This window comes from Perissodus microlepis, chromosome 8 (genome assembly GCF_051167445.1).
Source record: "Perissodus microlepis isolate ML-2025 ecotype Zambia chromosome 8, ASM5116744v1, whole genome shotgun sequence".
NCBI lineage: Eukaryota > Metazoa > Chordata > Actinopteri > Cichliformes > Cichlidae > Perissodus > Perissodus microlepis.
The window spans coordinates 13,938,544-13,957,416 of NC_140468.1; the positions used below are offsets into that span (position 1 = coordinate 13,938,544).

Consider the following 18,873-nt stretch of genomic DNA (forward strand, 5'->3'; position numbering starts at 1 on the left):
AGGAGCTGAAGGGGCCACAGCTTGCAGCGGCTTATCATGTCTGTTCAGTTGAAAGTAAACTGAGCATGAGATGGAAATAGTGTAACAACTATGCGCCATCTGACCTTCATGGATAAACGCAACATCACATTAAGCCCTTTAAAAAAAAAAGGGGAAAAAAAGGTGTTTTCTTTGTTTCACATTCAGAAAAATTAACTCTGAAATGAAGTCATCATAACAGGATTATGTAAGTACAGTAGGTAATTTGTAAGCAATATGAATATTAGCTACACTAACGATACATGACGAGCTTTTGCCAGAAACCTTTTATGTTTAGATTGGCAACCTGTTTTGTCGTTTGTCCTGATAAAAAATAAGCGGAAGAGAATGGATAGACGGATGGATGGAATAATCCAAGAATAGATGGATGAAACCTAAAGAATGACAAGGAAATGTGAAAATGTGACTCTTCAATGCCTAAATGAAATAACAGTAATACCGTTCTAACTACAAGACATTCAACTCTGTGAGGTTGCAAACTTTGCATTGATCTAAATTTGTTCGCATGCAAAAAATCTACCTAGTTTACCATCTTAGTCAGCAGTTCTTTGGTTTTTACTGGCATGCAACACCGTGTACTGCTGATGTAATGCCAATGAATGGTGGGTGAGTTTGGCTGGTATGTGGTCGGAAAACAAAGAATAAGATTAACTGAAACAGATGCCATCAATTATGAGAATTGATATTCATTCTTTTTTCAAAGTATTGAGCTTCATGTCAAATAGATTTTTACACCTGTTAGTATAGTAATTTAAAAAAAAAGAACCTGCTGGAAAAGTCAGCAGTGGCTAATAATTATTGGGATTATTGAGCACAAAATTTTATGAAAGATTTCAGTTTTGTATGTGACATTTGACTTAATTAGCTGAGCTTGACTCAAACATTGTTATAAAACTATGTCAGTAATTCCGTGTTAAGCCCTTCGTTTATTAGCCCTAATTTTCAACAGAATAACATCTTTAAATATTATTGTTTGAAGCCTGTAGTTTTTAGGCGTATACGAGACAATTCAGCACAAAGAGTCTGTGTATGAAATATAATTAGTTTGCTGTTGTTGAAGTTGTAAAATTAGTAATTTGTGGGTGTTTTCTTGTGCTAATCCAAATGTATGCAGTTGGTTTTTTGACAGCTTTATTGACGTAAAAATTTTGCGTTGTGGATTACAATTCAGTGCAGTGAAGGATCAGCTTGTTCCATAATCCAGTTTGCACAGTGCTTAACTGAACAAACCAGAAATCGAGAGCACAAGAAATTTACATTGTGCATAATTTATCAAGATATTTGAGTGGACATAGCAGTTTTTAGCAACCAAAATTTATTTAACTCATTTGTTATCTATTAACTCATATTACTGTTATATTATTCTTTCACTTTCCTGGTTCACTACGTGCAGAATTATGTAATACAATATGGTAAAGTAAGCCAAACAGCCTGGTAAGACTATGAAGTCATTAAAAAATTATGGTGCTAATAAGCAGATCAGTCTGAACAGTGATATAAGCAATTTCATCAACAATTCATAGCAGCCAAATATCAAATTCATTTAAAGGCATTATTTGAAAACTATTTCATGACTAAACATGACGGCTAGCATAATTGGAGACTGAAAACACCATTGCCTATTTTATTGTTCGTATAAAATACATTATGGACAGATGCGGCCAAGGCAGAATGGGATTGAATATCTGCTTTAATATATTTTAGGCGAGTGTTGATTCATTTATGCACAAAGAGAAAATGTACACCTCAACAATTGAGTTTCAATGTGCAAGCTGGAATGTGGAACAAGCCGGTGCTTCGGTGCGCTTAACAGTTTACACGTTTTCATTCAATCTGCCATCAAACATTTACATTTGCATTTCTTATTATACAATTTTCAAAGCTATACTTACATACATACATACAAGAACCACTAAGTCATTTTCAAAGTTCAAAGAGCAACATTTAAAACTCACACCTTTACCATTTTTTTCTTTTCCAGGAACGACTTTGTTCATGTAGATATACTCCTCATCAGCACCTGTAAACAGAGACAGCAGAACGTGATTAACTGCTGACAGCAGTGCACTTTTGCATAGATGTTTTTGCTCTGTGGTTAGCTACCACAAACACCTTTCTTGAATTTAAGCAAACCTTACAAAACAACAAACACAAATGCCAAGAAAATATGAGCTTATGCACAGGTATTTTTGTCTTTTTTACTGTTTAACGCTTGCTTTGAATTCCCAAAGTTGATTTTTTTGATTTGGTTGAATATATTCACAGTGTGACTTAACTGCAAACAATAACACGGAAAAAATGCATATTTTGCTTTCCCTTGAGACAGCTGATGGGAAAATCTGATTCCACCTTGGTGCAAAACAAACTTCCATCGTGCTTGTCAAAAAGAAGTCCAGGATAAAAGGGAAACTTCACCCAAACAAGTAGTCCATTGTGCACATAGATAGGGCCACTATTCACACCCACTCTTACCGTGGCAAGCATTCATCAGGCATTAGTCAGAGTACTCCTTGCCTGCACAGATACAGCACTGTGTCACGTCTGTAGTGGAAGTTTTACATTGCTTTTTAATATACAAGGCAACTCCTGAACTTAATCCACATGTTCATAACAATCATGCATTCACAAAAACTTTACATTTGACTCTAAAAGTGATCCAGTTTCTGTTTCTTTTGCATGGTTAGAGGAGCTGATCATAACCAGACTAAGGAACTAAAGGATGAACTTGACTTCACTTGCACTCAACTCTTCAGGCAAAAAGTGGAGATGATGAAACCTTCTGACATACATCAATGCTAGAGTCAGCGAGGAAAGGACTACAGCTGGAGTCATGTCACTCTCAACATGGTGGAGTAATTACAAGCTGGTGAGGACATCGCCATAACATTGCCACATAAACAGTCTGAACGAAGGCCTTTTCTTGAACAATAAACACAGAGGTTGTGGCTACGAAGGCTCCAGTTGGTTACTGTAACCTGTTATGGGAATTTGTTCCGGAGCTGCAGCACAGTTTTTCACTGGAATTAAATATTTTAGCTGACTTAGATTAGAGGAAATCAAACAAAACTCTAACCTTGGGTGATACTGCGGAGAAGGGCTTCTCCTTTGAAATAGATATCATGAGGTGAAACCAAACAGCAGCAGCATAAAATGATGTTTTGCCTGTACAGTGAAAACAGATTTTCGGGGAACAAAGTTGAAATGCTATTTATAAATTGCTGCTCAGAGGAAGTGAGCATCCCCAGAGGATAAATGCAGCTTCGGAAAAATGATACAGCTTGGAGCCAGAAGAGGAAGTACGGAGAGACGAGTCCAAGACCTGAACATGGAAAAGCTTGACTGCTGGTGTGTGTTAGTGAACAGTGTGAGAGCTCTCTGAGAAAAACAGGGCGAAAGAGAGTTGACTTTTAAAATCCAGAAGTGAGAAGGTGACAGCAAATGACAAAAATGGCAAAGAATCGGGTCATTACAAAAACCAAACAAACAACCAAACAAAAAGTCATTATCATATTTGTGTCAAACTATTTTTGAGGTAGCGGTAGCATGTCATTAATTAGTTGCTTCAAAGATTAAGTAGCTAGCATAGAGCACCATAAATCACATCAGCCCACCAGCAGTTGCAAGAAAAATAAACTCATCTGAAGCTGTTTAAAAAGTTAACAAGCTGTACAAGACTCCAGGTTTTTTTTTTTAGCTTGATTATAAACTGAAAATTGTAAAAAATTGCATGAAGCAAATAATTTTGCAACAGAGGGAGGAATGTAGTAAAAAAAAAAAAAAAAGAGCAATCCTGCAGGCACAATGTGGCTTTAGCTACCAAAATTGTGATAAAGTGATGTTTTTGCAAAGCTTGCAGGGATATGATTATGAAAGGTTAGTAAGAGCTCAAAATAACAAAATAAAACCAGAGTAGGTGGTTTAATAACTTCTCCTAGGCCAGTTTCACTTAAGTGTGGGAAATGCAGGGAATGACCACATGTTACATAAGATACTTTGTTGGATGGCAGATTAACTGCCAGCCGGTCCATGCAGCTTTTGAATGAATTCAAACATTTGTGGTTAACCTTCAACCAGTGTTACAGTTTCAGATGCAAAAATCAAGAGAACAGTTTAAAGGTTTGTGACAAATTATTCTACTGAAATTAACCTTTTTTAAAAAAAAATAATTAAAAACCTAATAATGCACCAAAAAACAAAACAAACCACTGCAACATTGTTGTAAGTGGATTTATGCATACTAATAGGCTAACTAGAAACACTTCCACAGCAACTTTAAAGTGAACCTTTCATACTTTTTAATTATTTCCTTTCACACACTTATGGTACAAAGAACATACACCCTCTATCAAGTTTTAACATAAAATCTAGACCCTAACATCAGGTCTTAAAATAAGCTCAGATGAATAATAAAACATGACACATCATAGTGTGTCATTATTTATTTACTATAAGAAAAACTAAACCAAATTGCTGAAGCAGTGTGTGAAAAACTAAGCACATCCCATGATTTAATATGTTGTAGAACCACCAATAATGACGTGCTTATCAGTCTTTCACATCATTAAAGAGGAATTTTGAACTACTCTTCTTTAAAACACTGGTTCACTTCATTGAGGTTTCTAGGCATTCATTTATGCACAGCTCTCTTACTTTGACTGCATCATTGCAACACTTTGATTCTTTTCTTTTTCAGTCATTCTGTTGTAGATTTACTCTTGTCCTTGGAATAATTTTTCTATTGCATGATCCAATTTCAGGCAAGCTGGTCGTACAGATGGCCTCGCATTGGACTCTAGAATACTTTGGAGCTCACGGTTGACCCAGTGATGCAAGGTTCACAGGTCCTATAGCTGGAAAACCAACCTGAATCATTAACGTCCACCACCGTGCTTGACACTTGGTAATGATGACCTTGACACTAGGTGTTTGTGCTGATATGCTGGGTTTGATTTTTCCAACCGTGGTGCTGTGCACAATGGCCAAACATATTCACTTTGGTCTTGTCTGTCTAAAGGACATTGTTTCAGAAGTCTTGTGGTTTGTTCAGATGCAACTTTGCAAACCGAAGCCATGCTCTTTTTAGAGAGAAGAGGCTTTCTCTTGGCAACTCTTCCAAAGAAGCCATACTTGTACAGTCTTTTTCTATTTGTACTGTCACAAACTTTAACATTAACCATGCTAACTGAGGTCTGTAGAGTTTCTTGGGTTTTTTGTAGAATTTTATTAGCTTGGGGTCCGACCACTAAAATGCCAAAACTTGATAAAAGTGCTCACACTTGCAGATAATCAGTTAATTAAAGTGTGTTTGATTAACAACACCTTGCTGCTACTTAATTCCTATCAAAGCAGTTAGGCTGTGCTTAGCTGTTTTAATGTGTTTTGGCTTATTTTTGTTAAAGATAATGACACAGTGTGATATATATGATGATTTTAGTTCATCTAGAGTTTGACCTAATTTTAGAACTTTATTTTTACCAACACTGCACATCTACAGTTGCTCGTGGTAGTGTTAAACATGACTAAATGTAACCACTGTTAGACTTGTTTAGGTCATTTCTCACTTCAAATGTTACATGTAACATGTTTGCAGTAATTCTACTGTGAGTCAGCTAATTCTGCGGTTATTTAGACTTCACAGTATATCTAACCTCTTAATTACATACCGGGCAGAATAATTTTCTCTTCCTCTCATGAAATTTTCCTAAGGAAGTTATTATATTGTAGTTAAGTAACTGTATGTCTATGACTTGTTTGCACGCTTTCACTTCTTGATTTGTTATTTTTTAATCAAACATATCAAACTGGTTTAAACTTTCCCCATAAAATATCCATGAAAATTAGTTCCTGAATAAATATGAAGTGAGAATTTGGTCATGCGGTTTCAGATTTGTATTTCTGTCTTCATCTGCTTTAAGTTTGAAGTTGTTTGGGCCAACATGTTAGAATATAGACAGATGTTATTTTATTATTACCACTCACAGTTTTCTGACTTGTCTGGCACATATAAGTTAAACTCTAAGCAAGTAGGACAGTTTTTAAAAAAAACTGTAGCTGGTTGCCTTGACCATGTCTACAAGCCTGAATGCACTGAGCTACAGCCGTGTGATTGGCTGATTAGATATTGCCATTAACAAGTAGAAATTGTGTACCTAATGAAGTCGCTGTTGAGTGTATATCAACTGTACTTTGAAAAGACGGGTGAATAATGGTCCACTGTTTCTGAAAAAGTGCTCTTACCAGTCGAAGCCCTGTAGGACTGGAGGAGATCAGACAGCAAACCCTTCTGGACGGTGGCGTTCCCACTCAGCGTCTCCTTGTCCAAGATGACCAAGAAGCGGTGGAGCTCCATCAGGAGCTGGTCCAGCACTGGAAGCACAGACAGACAAGAGGGGCTCAGATTTACAGGGGTATAAAAATTCCTTTAAATTTTATTACACTTTTCTTGGCAAGAAAATATTTAGAAGCATTAAGACAATAGCTTAAGACCAGGACTGTCAAAGTTCCCATCATCAAGAAAAGCAAGAGTCATGAGGGAAAACAAAGCCTGTAATCTTTCCAGACAGCCATTATCAGAATATTATGCTTTAATTTATGGCAGAGAACTTGTTCAACTTAGGGATTTGTCTTTTAACACTGATTTCAGTTCTTAGTTTAGCAGCTATTCCTTTCCCACTGACTTCCTTTTGTTCCTCAAGTTGTTTGCTGGTTGCCAGCATTTTGCATGGGAGAGACTCCTCTGAGGTTTTTCACTGGCAACAGCTGATAACCACTCAGACTTCATTTCTTATTCTCATTCCTCTCATCGAGCTGTTATTGACAGTTGCAAGTCCGTTTGAGGTTGTTTTGGGAGTTTAGCTAAAGGTCAAGCTCAGAGTAGGGAGGAGCCTAGGCTGGTGTCGGCGGGGCCAGTGTGTCTGGGTGCAGCCCACACACATCCTTCAGGGGTCAGCGCTGAGCTCAGAGTCCTCTCTGCTGTGTGGGGAGCTCTTTGTGTTTTCCTTCACTGTCTCTTGGCCTCATGAATAGGCCCCTTGCTACAGTGGGCCTCAGTGTGTGAGCACTTCAAGAGAAGAGACGGGGGAGGAAATAAAGAAGAAAGACCTTTTTTTTTAAAGAGAAGGTGGGGCAGGTAGTGGTGGTTGGGGGATAGCGATGCGTAATTATTGCTGACATTTTTTTTTTTTTTGAAGAACTGCATACTTTCTGTTAATTTTCTAGAAAATGATTAATTAATCCATTTTACATGAATTGCAAGCACATATAGCTTTATTAAGTCGGAGCATATTCTGATGTTTGACCATCAAATTCATCCGCTCCACTGAGCTGACTGTTGGCCCAATGGCTGATGAAAAATGATGATTAGCCAATGAGTGCCAGAGGCGGGATTAACACTACTTTTAAGTTGCTTTGAAGATGTGGACTAACATTAGAGTTGTGTGATACTTATTTACTTGGTATCAAGCTGGCAGCATGTCAGTACATTGCCAATACAGATATTATATTATACCTATAAATGTAAAATATAAAAATGTAAACCTATTCTGAACGAATTTTAATGACCACTAAATTACTGTGATTTTTACTTTCCAAAAAAAGTTAACACAACATAACACATCTTTCACTTTTTCATGTACTTTGCAACATTTTTTTTAGACCATGAGTGTAAATATGCTTGTCTCTAACTTTGGGTCAGCTCTGTTTTTTAAACGTGCTATAGGCTATAAATGAAAGACGTGACAGTCAACACAAAAAGTTTTAAAAAATTTTAACGTTGCATGATTGGGGTATATGTTTGAATTTCCAAAGTATAGATCCTATTGTGCTAGAATCAGTCTGATACCAATTGGTATCAATACCATTGATATTTGGATCGATCCGCCCACCTCTACATTAAGCACTCCTGAGGCATGGGTACTAAATAATAATGGACGAACACACTGAGCTGTTTTGACTTTGCACTGCCCCACTCTTAAAATGAGATAAGATTCAAGTTGATACATGGATATTGTGACTGGTTAGGGAAAATCAAATCTTCTTCCTCAGGAATCCGTTCGAGTGGACATAATGTTAGACTAAAAATGGAAACTGAGTTTTCAAGTTGGCACTCCTGCCTGGTACCCAAGGGCAGACTTTAAAATTGTCATGAAACTGAATCTATTCTTTCCTGTTCATGGACATAAACAGTACTTCTCCAAACTGAAAGGGAAACAAAATGTGCCTCAGGAGGCAGGAAGTGGCAGAAAAACAGTTCTAATCCCACACAGGACCACTGTGACTTTCCTTGGTATTAATTTTACACTTGAAGATGACCTTACATTCATCATTTAACATACAATTTCACTCACATCTAATACCGTTCAACAAGGATCATGTGTTAAAATACAGTATATGTATATATATATATGTGTGTGTGTTGCAGGTGAGAAACATCATTCCAACTGAAATAGATTTGCTTTCATTAAGACTGGCCCGTACATTAACAGATACACACTGCTGTAAATGAAAAACTGGTAAGAAAAAAACGAAAACAAAACCACCAATATTGTGTCAAAATCATCTGACCCTGCTTAAAACCTCAACTCTGCCCCACATAAAATGACAGTAAGTTGCCTTTTTTGTTGTTTATTCTCTATTAAAACTGTCAGCTCTCATTTTTTAATGGCTCCTTCCGGCTCAAACTGATTACTTAGTGGTATGTGTCAGCAATCTATTGAGTGCAATCATTCCTTCTGCTCTGTTTGCTACTCTCCCACACATGGCTAAACTTTTGAAAAAGGGGGGGACATTTTGCAGCGTAAGGTATCAGGCCCGGGTAAGTTTTGCCTTTCGGAAACGGCAAGAAGCTTTCCAAAAGCTACAGCACGCTAGGTTGTTTTTTGATGACTCTAACTCAAGCTGAGTCAACTTCTGCTGAGAGGCACCACGGAAAACATCACTGTATTGGACACATATAGACACACACATACACTGCTCTTTGTCTCAAAGCATTAGAGAAATGATTTAAACCACAGTCATTACAATTCTCAGTGTTTAGCTACTGATGTATGCCTGGTGAATATGAATCTAAACATTTTTCCTGCTCCTTCTTCTTGTGTGTTTGCAGAGATTGACTCAGATGGCCTTTTGGATTGGGGACCCTGGGAAACAAAGTCAGCTGACAGGACAGGGAGGTCTGCAGCAGCCTGTCTCTGTGGGTTTTGGGTTGGCCAGACGCCCACTAAACATCCAGTTAGGGTCTGCAGCCTCCACAGTATAAACAATTCACTTCTGCAGAATAGCCAAAAGGAATCTGAATCAGAGAGGAATACTACTACTACAGTGATTTGTAACTGCTGCAGTTAAAACAGAGTAAACAGGGTACATAAGAATGAACTTGCTTTGCTTGAATTAAAACTTTCCAAACACCTACGCGATGTGATCTTGGATTTTCTCTTCCCCCTGCCTGATTTTGGACTTCCAGATTTGTGTTATGAACACAGTACATGACCATTTTTTGTCTGACTTCTCCCACACTACGCTTATCAAACACTTTACTGTGTTTGATAAGCACTCTTGTGCATTGTCAGGCAAATAATTATCTATTTGCAGTGACGGTAAAGTTTCATAAAAGGTTTCCTGCAATCATTGGCTAAAGCTTTTTACATTATCCTGACTGTCAATAAAGAAGGTTTATTTTTTTATTTTAAAGCAAATATTAACAAAAAATATCTTCCTTTTTTAAAGAGCCATCCAAAATTATGAATTGTTTTGCTGTATGTGCAGTTATGCCTATGTTTTTTTTTCTTTTAGACAGCCACTGTGAACTGGTCTTAACCTTTCGTCTTCTGGTTAGGCAGGTTTCACTAAGTTTAACTAAAGATAAACAAACAAAACATTGAGACAGTATAGTGTCTCTGCTCTGCAAAAACTACCTAAAATGTTAGTTTAGCTTGTTAGAAATAGAAAAAAGCACAAGCTTAGGACTTTTTATTTCAGAAGTCTGGCAGATTGAGGAAGCTTGAGGTCCTGCATCAACTCTGACAGACCGCATTTAATTTTCTTAAATTAACAAAGCACACGTGGAATCTCATTTTAGCTGCTTTGAGGCTAAATCGAGTTGTTGATGCATTTTTCACATACACTTAGAGGATTAGGCTTAGAAAATATGCTGCGCTAATGTAATTTGACAAGAATCTAATTGGCCTTGCCTTCAAGTGTGGTCTCATGAGTATGATCTGCAAGAGTAATGAGTGCTTCAAACAAGACTCCGATCCAAAGGAGAGGTTGGCATTTTGCTTGAATGTTGAACAGTCACATGTGTTCAAACATTCTTTTGCCATCTCTTTCTTTTCTTTTTTCAAATGTGTGTTTTCTCCTCTCTTTTTCTCGTATCCAAATCAAACTCGCCCCGTTTAAAAGTTTCTTTTCATCTGTACATCATCTCCCTCCCATCTGCCCTACTTTTAAAACAACTCTTAGCATACCAATTTATGCTCCAGGAAATATCCTGGGCTCCACTGATGCAATATTTGTGCTGCTTCCAAGCATGTTTATGATGACTTTGATCAGCGGTGAATAATATCAACAGTGGCGGAGAGTTAAAGAAAACATAAACAAGTCGAAATGCGAAATTATCATTTTTGCTTCAGATTGATGATGCAACCGCGGCCGTTTCAGTGCAACCCGGGTATTCCTGCTTGTTCAGCTTGGAGCTGCTGGTAAAGGTCTGTTTGGGACACTTCCTTTAGTCTCTGAATCACAGTCATATTTTTGGGATGTGGTGCAGATGTTGAAAATAGTTGCAGATGTGCTTGCTTTGCTTTTCTCGAGTCTAAAATGTGCTATTGGACTTTTATATAACAGATTCTGACTGTGAAGATCTTTCCTTATATCTGTTCATTTATGCACCTGTTTAACTCAAGTACGGTTGTGAAAAAACAAACAAACTACACCATGTGTGAAAAATAACTGCACCTTTGCTGCATCAACAGGAAGGCACAGCAGTAGGGTCAGTAGCAGCCTGCTAGAGTGCTAAATGCACTTGAGTAATTGATCATTTGATTAATTGAAGTTTGCTATATAAGCACAGGCAGAGCAGGTTATCGGAAGGTTGGTGGTTGGAGCTGTTTGCTCCATGCTGCATGCCAAAGTATCCTTGGGCAAGATGTTAATCCAAAGTTGCTCTCCAATGCTTCCTTTGGAGTGTGAATCTGTCTGAATGTTAGACAGAATGCACTTAAGCATAGAAAAAAAAGATCTTTTATGAATTGCTGTGAATGGATAACTTTGTATATAAGTGTTGTGTAACTTTGAGTGCTCAGGTAGAGACGAAAAGCACTACATAAAAACCAGTCCATCTACCATCCGCAGGACTGGACATCCCAGCAAACTCAGTCCAAGGTCAGACCAAGATATGTTCAAAGAAACTAGAAAAAAACCCAAATTTACTCTCAGTCAGCAGGATAAAGTTCATAACAGTGCATTAGAAGAAGACTGAACAAGTAGACACCAGAACGTTGTTTCTGTTTATCTGGATGTAGCGTGTTCAGTGGGAGAAACGTTTCATCGCTCATCCCAGTGACTTCTTCAGTCTAAGCTGAACAAGCACGGTTTATATTTGCACAGTTGCAACAGACCAAGCATTTCAGCACAGACACCTCATACAACTGACGAACACTGTGGTGGAGGTGCGATGAGCTTGTTTTGCACCCACAGGACCTACCTTTGCATCCACCTTGCATTCACTGAGTTAACAATGAACTCCTCTGTATACCAAAGTATTCTAGAGTCAAATGTGAGGCCATCTATCCAACAGCTACGACTGGGCTCGAATGACATAATGCAACATGGAAGTGCAATGGCCCGCTAAAGGCTACCCTGGCCCAGTTAAAATGTGGCAGGAGCATAAGCGAGGTGTGCACCAACAAATACGCACAAACTTTAATGAACTGAAGCAATGCTGGAAAGAAGAGTGAGGCACATTCCTCCTCAAGATGCGAGAGACTGATAGCATCACACAGAAAAGGGCTCAAGTTCAACAGTGTAATATGTCATGTGTTGTTTTTCATTTGAGTTTGTATTTACTAGACTACAGAATGTTCTGATGCATAAAACCTTAGAAGTGAAAGAGGGTGTGCTTTCTTTTTTCCACATGAGTCTATCTCACCCAGCGTTTACTCATCCATTTACCACACCATTAGATTTGAAATCCAGAGGTGTATCTTGTTTATCTGATTTGTTTTTAAGATCACAACGTATTTAGCAGGAAGAAGAGTCTCACCACAGCAGGTGTGACCGTTTCTCCCGACATATTTTATGACTCACACTCACACTAAGCACTCTACTAATGACATGTCACAATCTAAAACTGATTAAAAATAAAATAAATCCATGTTCAACAAGTTCAGTAAGCCAAACAGTGATTTCTTGCTTGTTACTGGAATGAACGATCAATCAACCAATCAAGACTTGATCTCTATGAATTGGTAAACACAAACAGCAAAGAAGTTGAAGCCATGACAAACATGAATATATGACATTAAATATTACAGATATGAAAAAGAGCTTATAAACTTACATAAATCCATTTTAGAGGATCGCTCTATTTTGGAAAAAATCTAGTAAAAACTAATTTGCATGAAATGACACCAAACACCGGCTCTATGATCTGATTAGCCTTGTGACTGACACTTACAGAGCTACGACTCCCAAAAGGGAAGTGGTAGCAAGAAGGAGAATTGGAACCAGTGGCCAAAGTCACAGTAAAAATGTTTGGACTGTAATGTGCTTTTCGCCCTGTCACACACTTAAAAGTGCTTCTGCTCCAGTAAACACGAAAAAACGACTGAAGCGGAGCTGATTTGTATCAGGCGAAAAATGTGCACAACTGGAAAAAAAAACCCAAAAAACCAAAGAGCTGCGTGTGATTGATTTGTTCCAGACTGCTCTTTCTTTGGTGAGAGTGGCAGATAATTCACTGATGAATAAAGGATCAAACAACAATTTGATTGGTGTTTCATCCAAATTGGCAGGTGCAGGTTTTTTTTCTATGTGAAACATGCTGGGTTCAGCTGTTGGACAGAGACTGCGACCGACATGGCTGGATTAATCCAAGCTGTGTTTTGGTGTTATTTCCATAGAAACCACAGAAGAGAAAAAAGGAGTCGACTTGATGAATTCAGAAAAAAAAGGGGGCCGTAAATGTCTGATAGCAACACTGAAGGACAAAGAGAGAAATGAAAAGTTGTATTAACAAATCAGTGCCAACCTGAGGCACACAAAAATATGACTGGTGATATCTTACAGCCTTACTAGCCCTCCCTGAGATGCCTAATGGACTAGCACATGATAAATAAATGCATTTTTGGAACTTACAACCTTTTATTTACTCTTAGCTGTCACCTTGTCCCATGAAATAGATGCGTTAAGTATTCCCAGGTTAAAAGCAAGCCATCACAGGTCTATGCAGCGTACCATTATGCCAAAATGCCTTTGAATTTCAGCATAAAGACAATGTACAAAGAAGAAAGCTCACCTCTGAGAGCAAATATTGTTATCAGTGTTTTATCTGGACCACATATCTAAAAACAGGACGCCGAAAGAACACAAAAAGTCTTTGCACCTACATATAGCCACAACATAATAAGAACACACAAAGGAATAGCGAAGATCACCAGTGATTACAAGTTCCTACGTTAGCATGTAGCAGTGTTCAAAAACCACTGAGATGTGGGTTTTTTTTGTTTTTTCACATCCTAGTCACTTCCGTCACTGCTCATTGCACGGCGAGGCCATGGAGACCAGTAGTTGTGGGTTTTAATTCTGTGTAATGCAAAGCTAACTACCCAGAAGGACTGACTACAGTAGCACTTTCAGGTCCAAGGACTTGTTTCAAAGTACTGAATGAGATGAAAGAAAAATACAAAAAAAACAAGCCTATTCATACCGAGCCTTGTTACTACAAGCTGGTCTTGTAGCGACATGTTTTGGTCGTCAGGCTCAACACATTTTACTACTTGTCACATATGTAAATTAAAATAATTTGGAAGCAACTGGATTTTGTTCAAAAAGTCTCTGTTTGGCTGTTCATCATCATAATTTCTATGAGACAGTTTTCTTCAGCAATGCAAAATATAAAACATGGCTCAATTTAAAGTGCTCCAAAAATAATCTGCAGCAGTCTCACTTTCTGATAAGGTGATAGAGGTTGAGAAAGAGTTTTGCAGAGGAATTGATACAAGTAAGGCTTAAGAGCGTTCAGCAGTCTTATTATAGCCAAGAGCCCAAATAGTCGATTGATTTGAACACTGCAGCATGTTGTTGCACTACACACACACACACACACACACACACACCTCTCTCTAAAAAAACAGGAACAGATCAGTGAAATCAGCTCCCAAGTCTTTGATAGAAACAAAAACCTGAAGTCATGACTGCTCACAATGGAGAACTATTTGTTTTGGTATTTTTTTCCTTTCGTTTTGGAGGATAAAAATAACAGCATGAACAAGGAAGGAGGAACAACCTGCAAAGAAACAGTGTCATATAATTAAGAAGGTAAAAGAGAGTGGGCACGGCATGGGCGAATGACAACATAAGACTCTGAGCTGAAGAAGAATTAGCACAAAGCTCACAAGGGCAAACTCTCCATGCTGACCCTCCCATTGAGGTGTTAAACTATAAGGATGCAAGAAGTTATAAAGAAGCCACTTATCAAGAGTCATTCCACTTTCTTTTTCAAGTGTCTCCTCTTTCATCTTCCCTCTGCCCCAACTATTGAATCTTGCCTTTATTCGAACCACGCTTCAACTTTCTCTACACTCTTTTCTTTTCTTTTTTTTTGGCGGTCTTTCTTTAGATCTGTGCCATCTCATTTATATTGAGGCTTACATCTGAGCCCTTGGAGAAATCAGGCAGTTTTTCACTGCTGAAGCATGCTAATGGCCTCTAAAAGCCCAAGTAAATCTTTGTTGATTTTAGGAAGGGGCCTTGCTCTGCTTTCACAATTTTGTCTTGATTAGGATTCAACGCAGGTTACAGTAGACAGTGCAGATAAACGCCAAAGCTGAAGAGTCGACTCGTCGGATTAAAGATGTGATGCTGCAAATTTGTGTCTGTGAGGCTGCGTATACATGAGATTCGGGGAGAAAATAAAAACGATGCAGAAATCTGGCTCATCGCTGAAGCTTAGTGTCTGAGTTGTTGGCTTAATTTGACATTTTTAATACTCCGGAATTTTAATAATGCTCAGAAATTATAATATAAAAAGAGACTAATGATTCAAAACACCATCTTCTAAGCTGCTCTAATCAACAGTGGATCCATTGAAGGGGTTGCTTCAAGTGCAAACCTAAAGATAAATCCGCCTAGACACTGCTGTCTCCCTCTCTTTGCTAAGCATGCAACAGTAGATGGGCCAAAGCATAGCTAGCTAATTAACAAATACCTAGCAAATAGGCTAAATTCAGCCTAGAATTACATTCTCCAGGCAGCCAGAAATTACATTAACTTTGTACCATAAGACTTGCTCCAAAACAAACTTTCTCCTTGCCTTTGGCCTTTCTCACAAACACACACAGAGATGAAATATCTGTCAGCCCCTGGGCCATAAGGCAGAGGAGGCTCAGTGAGGTTCCACGTCCCCTTCTTAATCCACCACCGCGCCTGCATCCTTCACTCAAACCCCCTCACTGCTTCCCCTCAAACGCTTTCCTCACACCGCCGTTCTCTGGTGTGATGTGTGTATGCATGTATGTATCACTTTGTGTGGCTTTTAAGTGAGTAGCGCTAAACTGATTAATTCAGAAAAAAAGACAAAGCTTTAAGAATGTGTCAAACTTCTTGACTCAATGATACAAAAAAAGTGACAGACTAGAAGTGGCAATTCCCAGTCTCAGTCCAGCCACATTAAAGTTTCTCCGCTTAGTTAAATATCCCACAGAAAGGCTGCCAAGAAGGCCTTCGTGGAGAGACTGTGCATATGAGTGTGTGATTACAAGTGTACCTTCTCCAACAAAAGTGTACCTGGTGAGAAGCAAACAAAGTACAGGTTGATCCAGAGCTGGATCCATAAACCAAAGACACGTTTGATGTGTTAAAAATGGGCGAGAGTGCGAGCCAGAGGGCAAAAAGAGCCAAACTCACACAGAACAGGAAGACCGCCTTTCTTTTCATCATTTTTATAGCCTCATCCAGCTTCCTGAATTACCCACACTTCACTCACTCCCCGTTGGCAAGTTCATCCCATGACACACATACGAGTGAACCAGGAGACCCCATGCCAGCTCTAATGGTCTACATCTAAGCAAGCTACTGCTGAGCTGATAGCAGGTCAAACCCACTAGACCCACTGACAGTTTCATATTGTTAAGCTGCGCTGAAAAGCACCTTAAATTGATTGGCATGATCTGTGCTGACAGACTGAGGAGCATGCTAATATGGAGATACCTGCTTAAAAAGACATTTAGGAGGGGATCGGTGCCTTTTGGATTTGTAAAACTGTTCAAAAAATAATATGTGAATTAAGGTCAATGAATTTTATTTATTTCCAACTCCATCCCTTCCTTTCATTTGATAAATTATGGGATTTTGAACTTGAAGATGTTTTCAAGGTTTGGCGTTTGTGGCACTGGAATAAAAAGTGTGCCATTACTGGCATACACAGATTAAGAAAAGTGAAAATAGCTTTTCAGCATTTAGTGGTTTGTGCACAGCGTCTTTCACTGCAGCCACACACAGCACACAAATACTTATGGTTAAAAATACATTAGATTTGGTCACTCCTGTGTTATACAAGCACTCGTTGTTGAATTGAGCAAAATGACCACAAATGATATTAATGGGTTCTCATGAGATTTGGTAAATGGGGGACTTCTTGACTAAACATTGCACCTGTTTGAACACCAATATGACTGTGCTGTGGGTCCAAATCCTACAGCTACCTGTGCCTTTAGGGGTGCCTTTGCTCCAGCTTGTAGAGGGCTCTCCACTAATTTCACCTAAATATTACTTCACTCGCATGGCAGCACATTCTTGTTTTACTGCAAACTTTTAAAACTTTTGAAAACTATGCTCCACCACTCCTCAGATCCATACAGTTTTAAACTGTGAGTCTTCTGCATAATCTTCTAAACCAACAATGTCCACAAGCACATCTTTCAGCATGCCTCCATTTTTCTTGCATATTCTTTTGGAACTGGTCACAGAGGCAGATCACGGCTGGAGAAGAAGACTGATGGCTGAGGCGAGAAAAGAAGCCGTCGCCTTTATGGGTGAAACGCAGCTGTGAAGAACTGGAAGCCAGGCATATGTAGCATATAGCTTTAGGCACAAATTGCTGGGATCCATATTAGCATGGAAGGCTAAATAAACAAGGGCATTAGGTGGAAGCCGTTGATTGACAAGGAAATGAAGATAATAAATACTGGAAAGGATCTTAGATGAAAATAAACATATGCTTCTATTCCCATTATGGGAACATTTAGTGGAATTACACTTTAATTATTTCTATAGTTCCACTTGTATATTATGAATGTATAATTTCTATGTCAAGCCAATACTATGAAAATATGAGGGTGTATAAGGACTTCATCCATTTATCAGCTGATAAAGACACAGTTAACAAGACATCTGGTATCAGTAAGTAATCTGTGAAAAAAGAGGACTGTAGAACTATTTCAACCGCTCTGATTATTTAATATTTTGTGGGCTAAAACACCAGCATGAGGGTTTTAATTAGGTGCAGGGCAAAGCGAGCTCAGGGCCAATGGCTGAATAAAAAGGGCTCTAATCGTCTCTTGGCTGAGCTGCAGAAGTGTGCGTTCTCTTTTGTAATAATCGATTCTCAAATATGTCTCACGACAGCCCAGAGGTCATGGAAACCAAACAAAGCTCCAGGTGGCTGAACTAATTCGATCCTTATCTCTGGCACAAGGTGTGAGAATCAGTGGCATGAGCTGCTGGGCTGCTTCTCTGGAAGAAAACCGGCACGAGTCAGATTTCAGAAGCACGAAACATTTCCAGAATACTAAATAATACCTTTCCTTGTCATCAGCCTCCCTGAATTTTCCCAGGTTTCCCTTTACTGTACCCCCTCCAATGGTTGCCTGTGGCTGTTAGTATCTAATTCATTGTCCTAGTGCGCTGCCAAAAGAGGTACAGTCCAGCTTTTTTTCCTTTTTTTCAGCCTGAACACACCGACTCATTCTCTGCAGCCTGTTTCTTACCCTCCCAATTCTGCCCTTCTCTAATCAATTACATCCCCACTGCAAGTCTGTTGCCTCTGCCTCCTCTTCATTGCTGACTCATAATTCATCGAATCATTGGCATTTTTAACACCTTTATCCCCTATCAGGATGCACCACTTGCATCTGTTGCCTATCAGGATGACCTGATAGGCAACAGATGCAAGTGGTGCAAATCTCACTTCTTACTACTTTTAAAACCACTGACACACACACAGCAGGCGGTGAAGTGAGCAACGTGGCTCCCCTGGTGGACGATCGCTGTAATATCATCGGTCCTAAAAGACGACAACATCACTGTTTGTTACATGAGGGCGACGGATGTTATTACATGTTATTACGTGTTATTATATCATTGATGTTTTTGTCATTGTCAAATAATCTGTCAGAATCTTGGGAGGAAGGGCGGGTAACAAAAGAGAGAAAAATTCCTCTGAGCCCAATAAAAACATTTCCAGATATATCTGTGTTCAGCTAAGACAAAAACAAACATAAGGGATATGTGAAAAGAACAGGAAAAAAAATCAGTCAAACGCCTTGGCTGGTATTCTCCCACAGTGGGTGAAAAATGCACATAAGCATAAAACACCTCTGTAAGTGGCTGCTTGAAACA

At 38.8% G+C, this 18,873-nt stretch overlaps 1 protein-coding gene across 4 annotated transcripts in view; it reads right to left on the bottom strand.

Annotated features, from left to right (window-relative positions):
- afap1l2 (actin filament associated protein 1-like 2) overlaps positions 1–18,873 on the bottom strand; it is a 41,223-nt gene that overhangs the window by 21,242 nt on the left and 1,108 nt on the right. For 2 of the 4 annotated variants that reach the window (XM_084937686.1, XM_084937689.1), the window contains exons 2-3: positions 6,277–6,405; positions 1,997–2,059 (exon numbers count right to left, since the gene is read on the bottom strand). In XM_084937686.1, coding sequence (XP_084793812.1) covers positions 1,997–2,059; positions 6,277–6,405 — 192 coding nt within the window. Of the gene's footprint in view, positions 1–1,996; positions 2,060–6,276; positions 6,406–12,595; positions 12,812–18,873 lie in introns of those variants that run through there. The other 2 variants (XM_084937688.1, XM_084937687.1) reach the window with 2 other exon arrangements.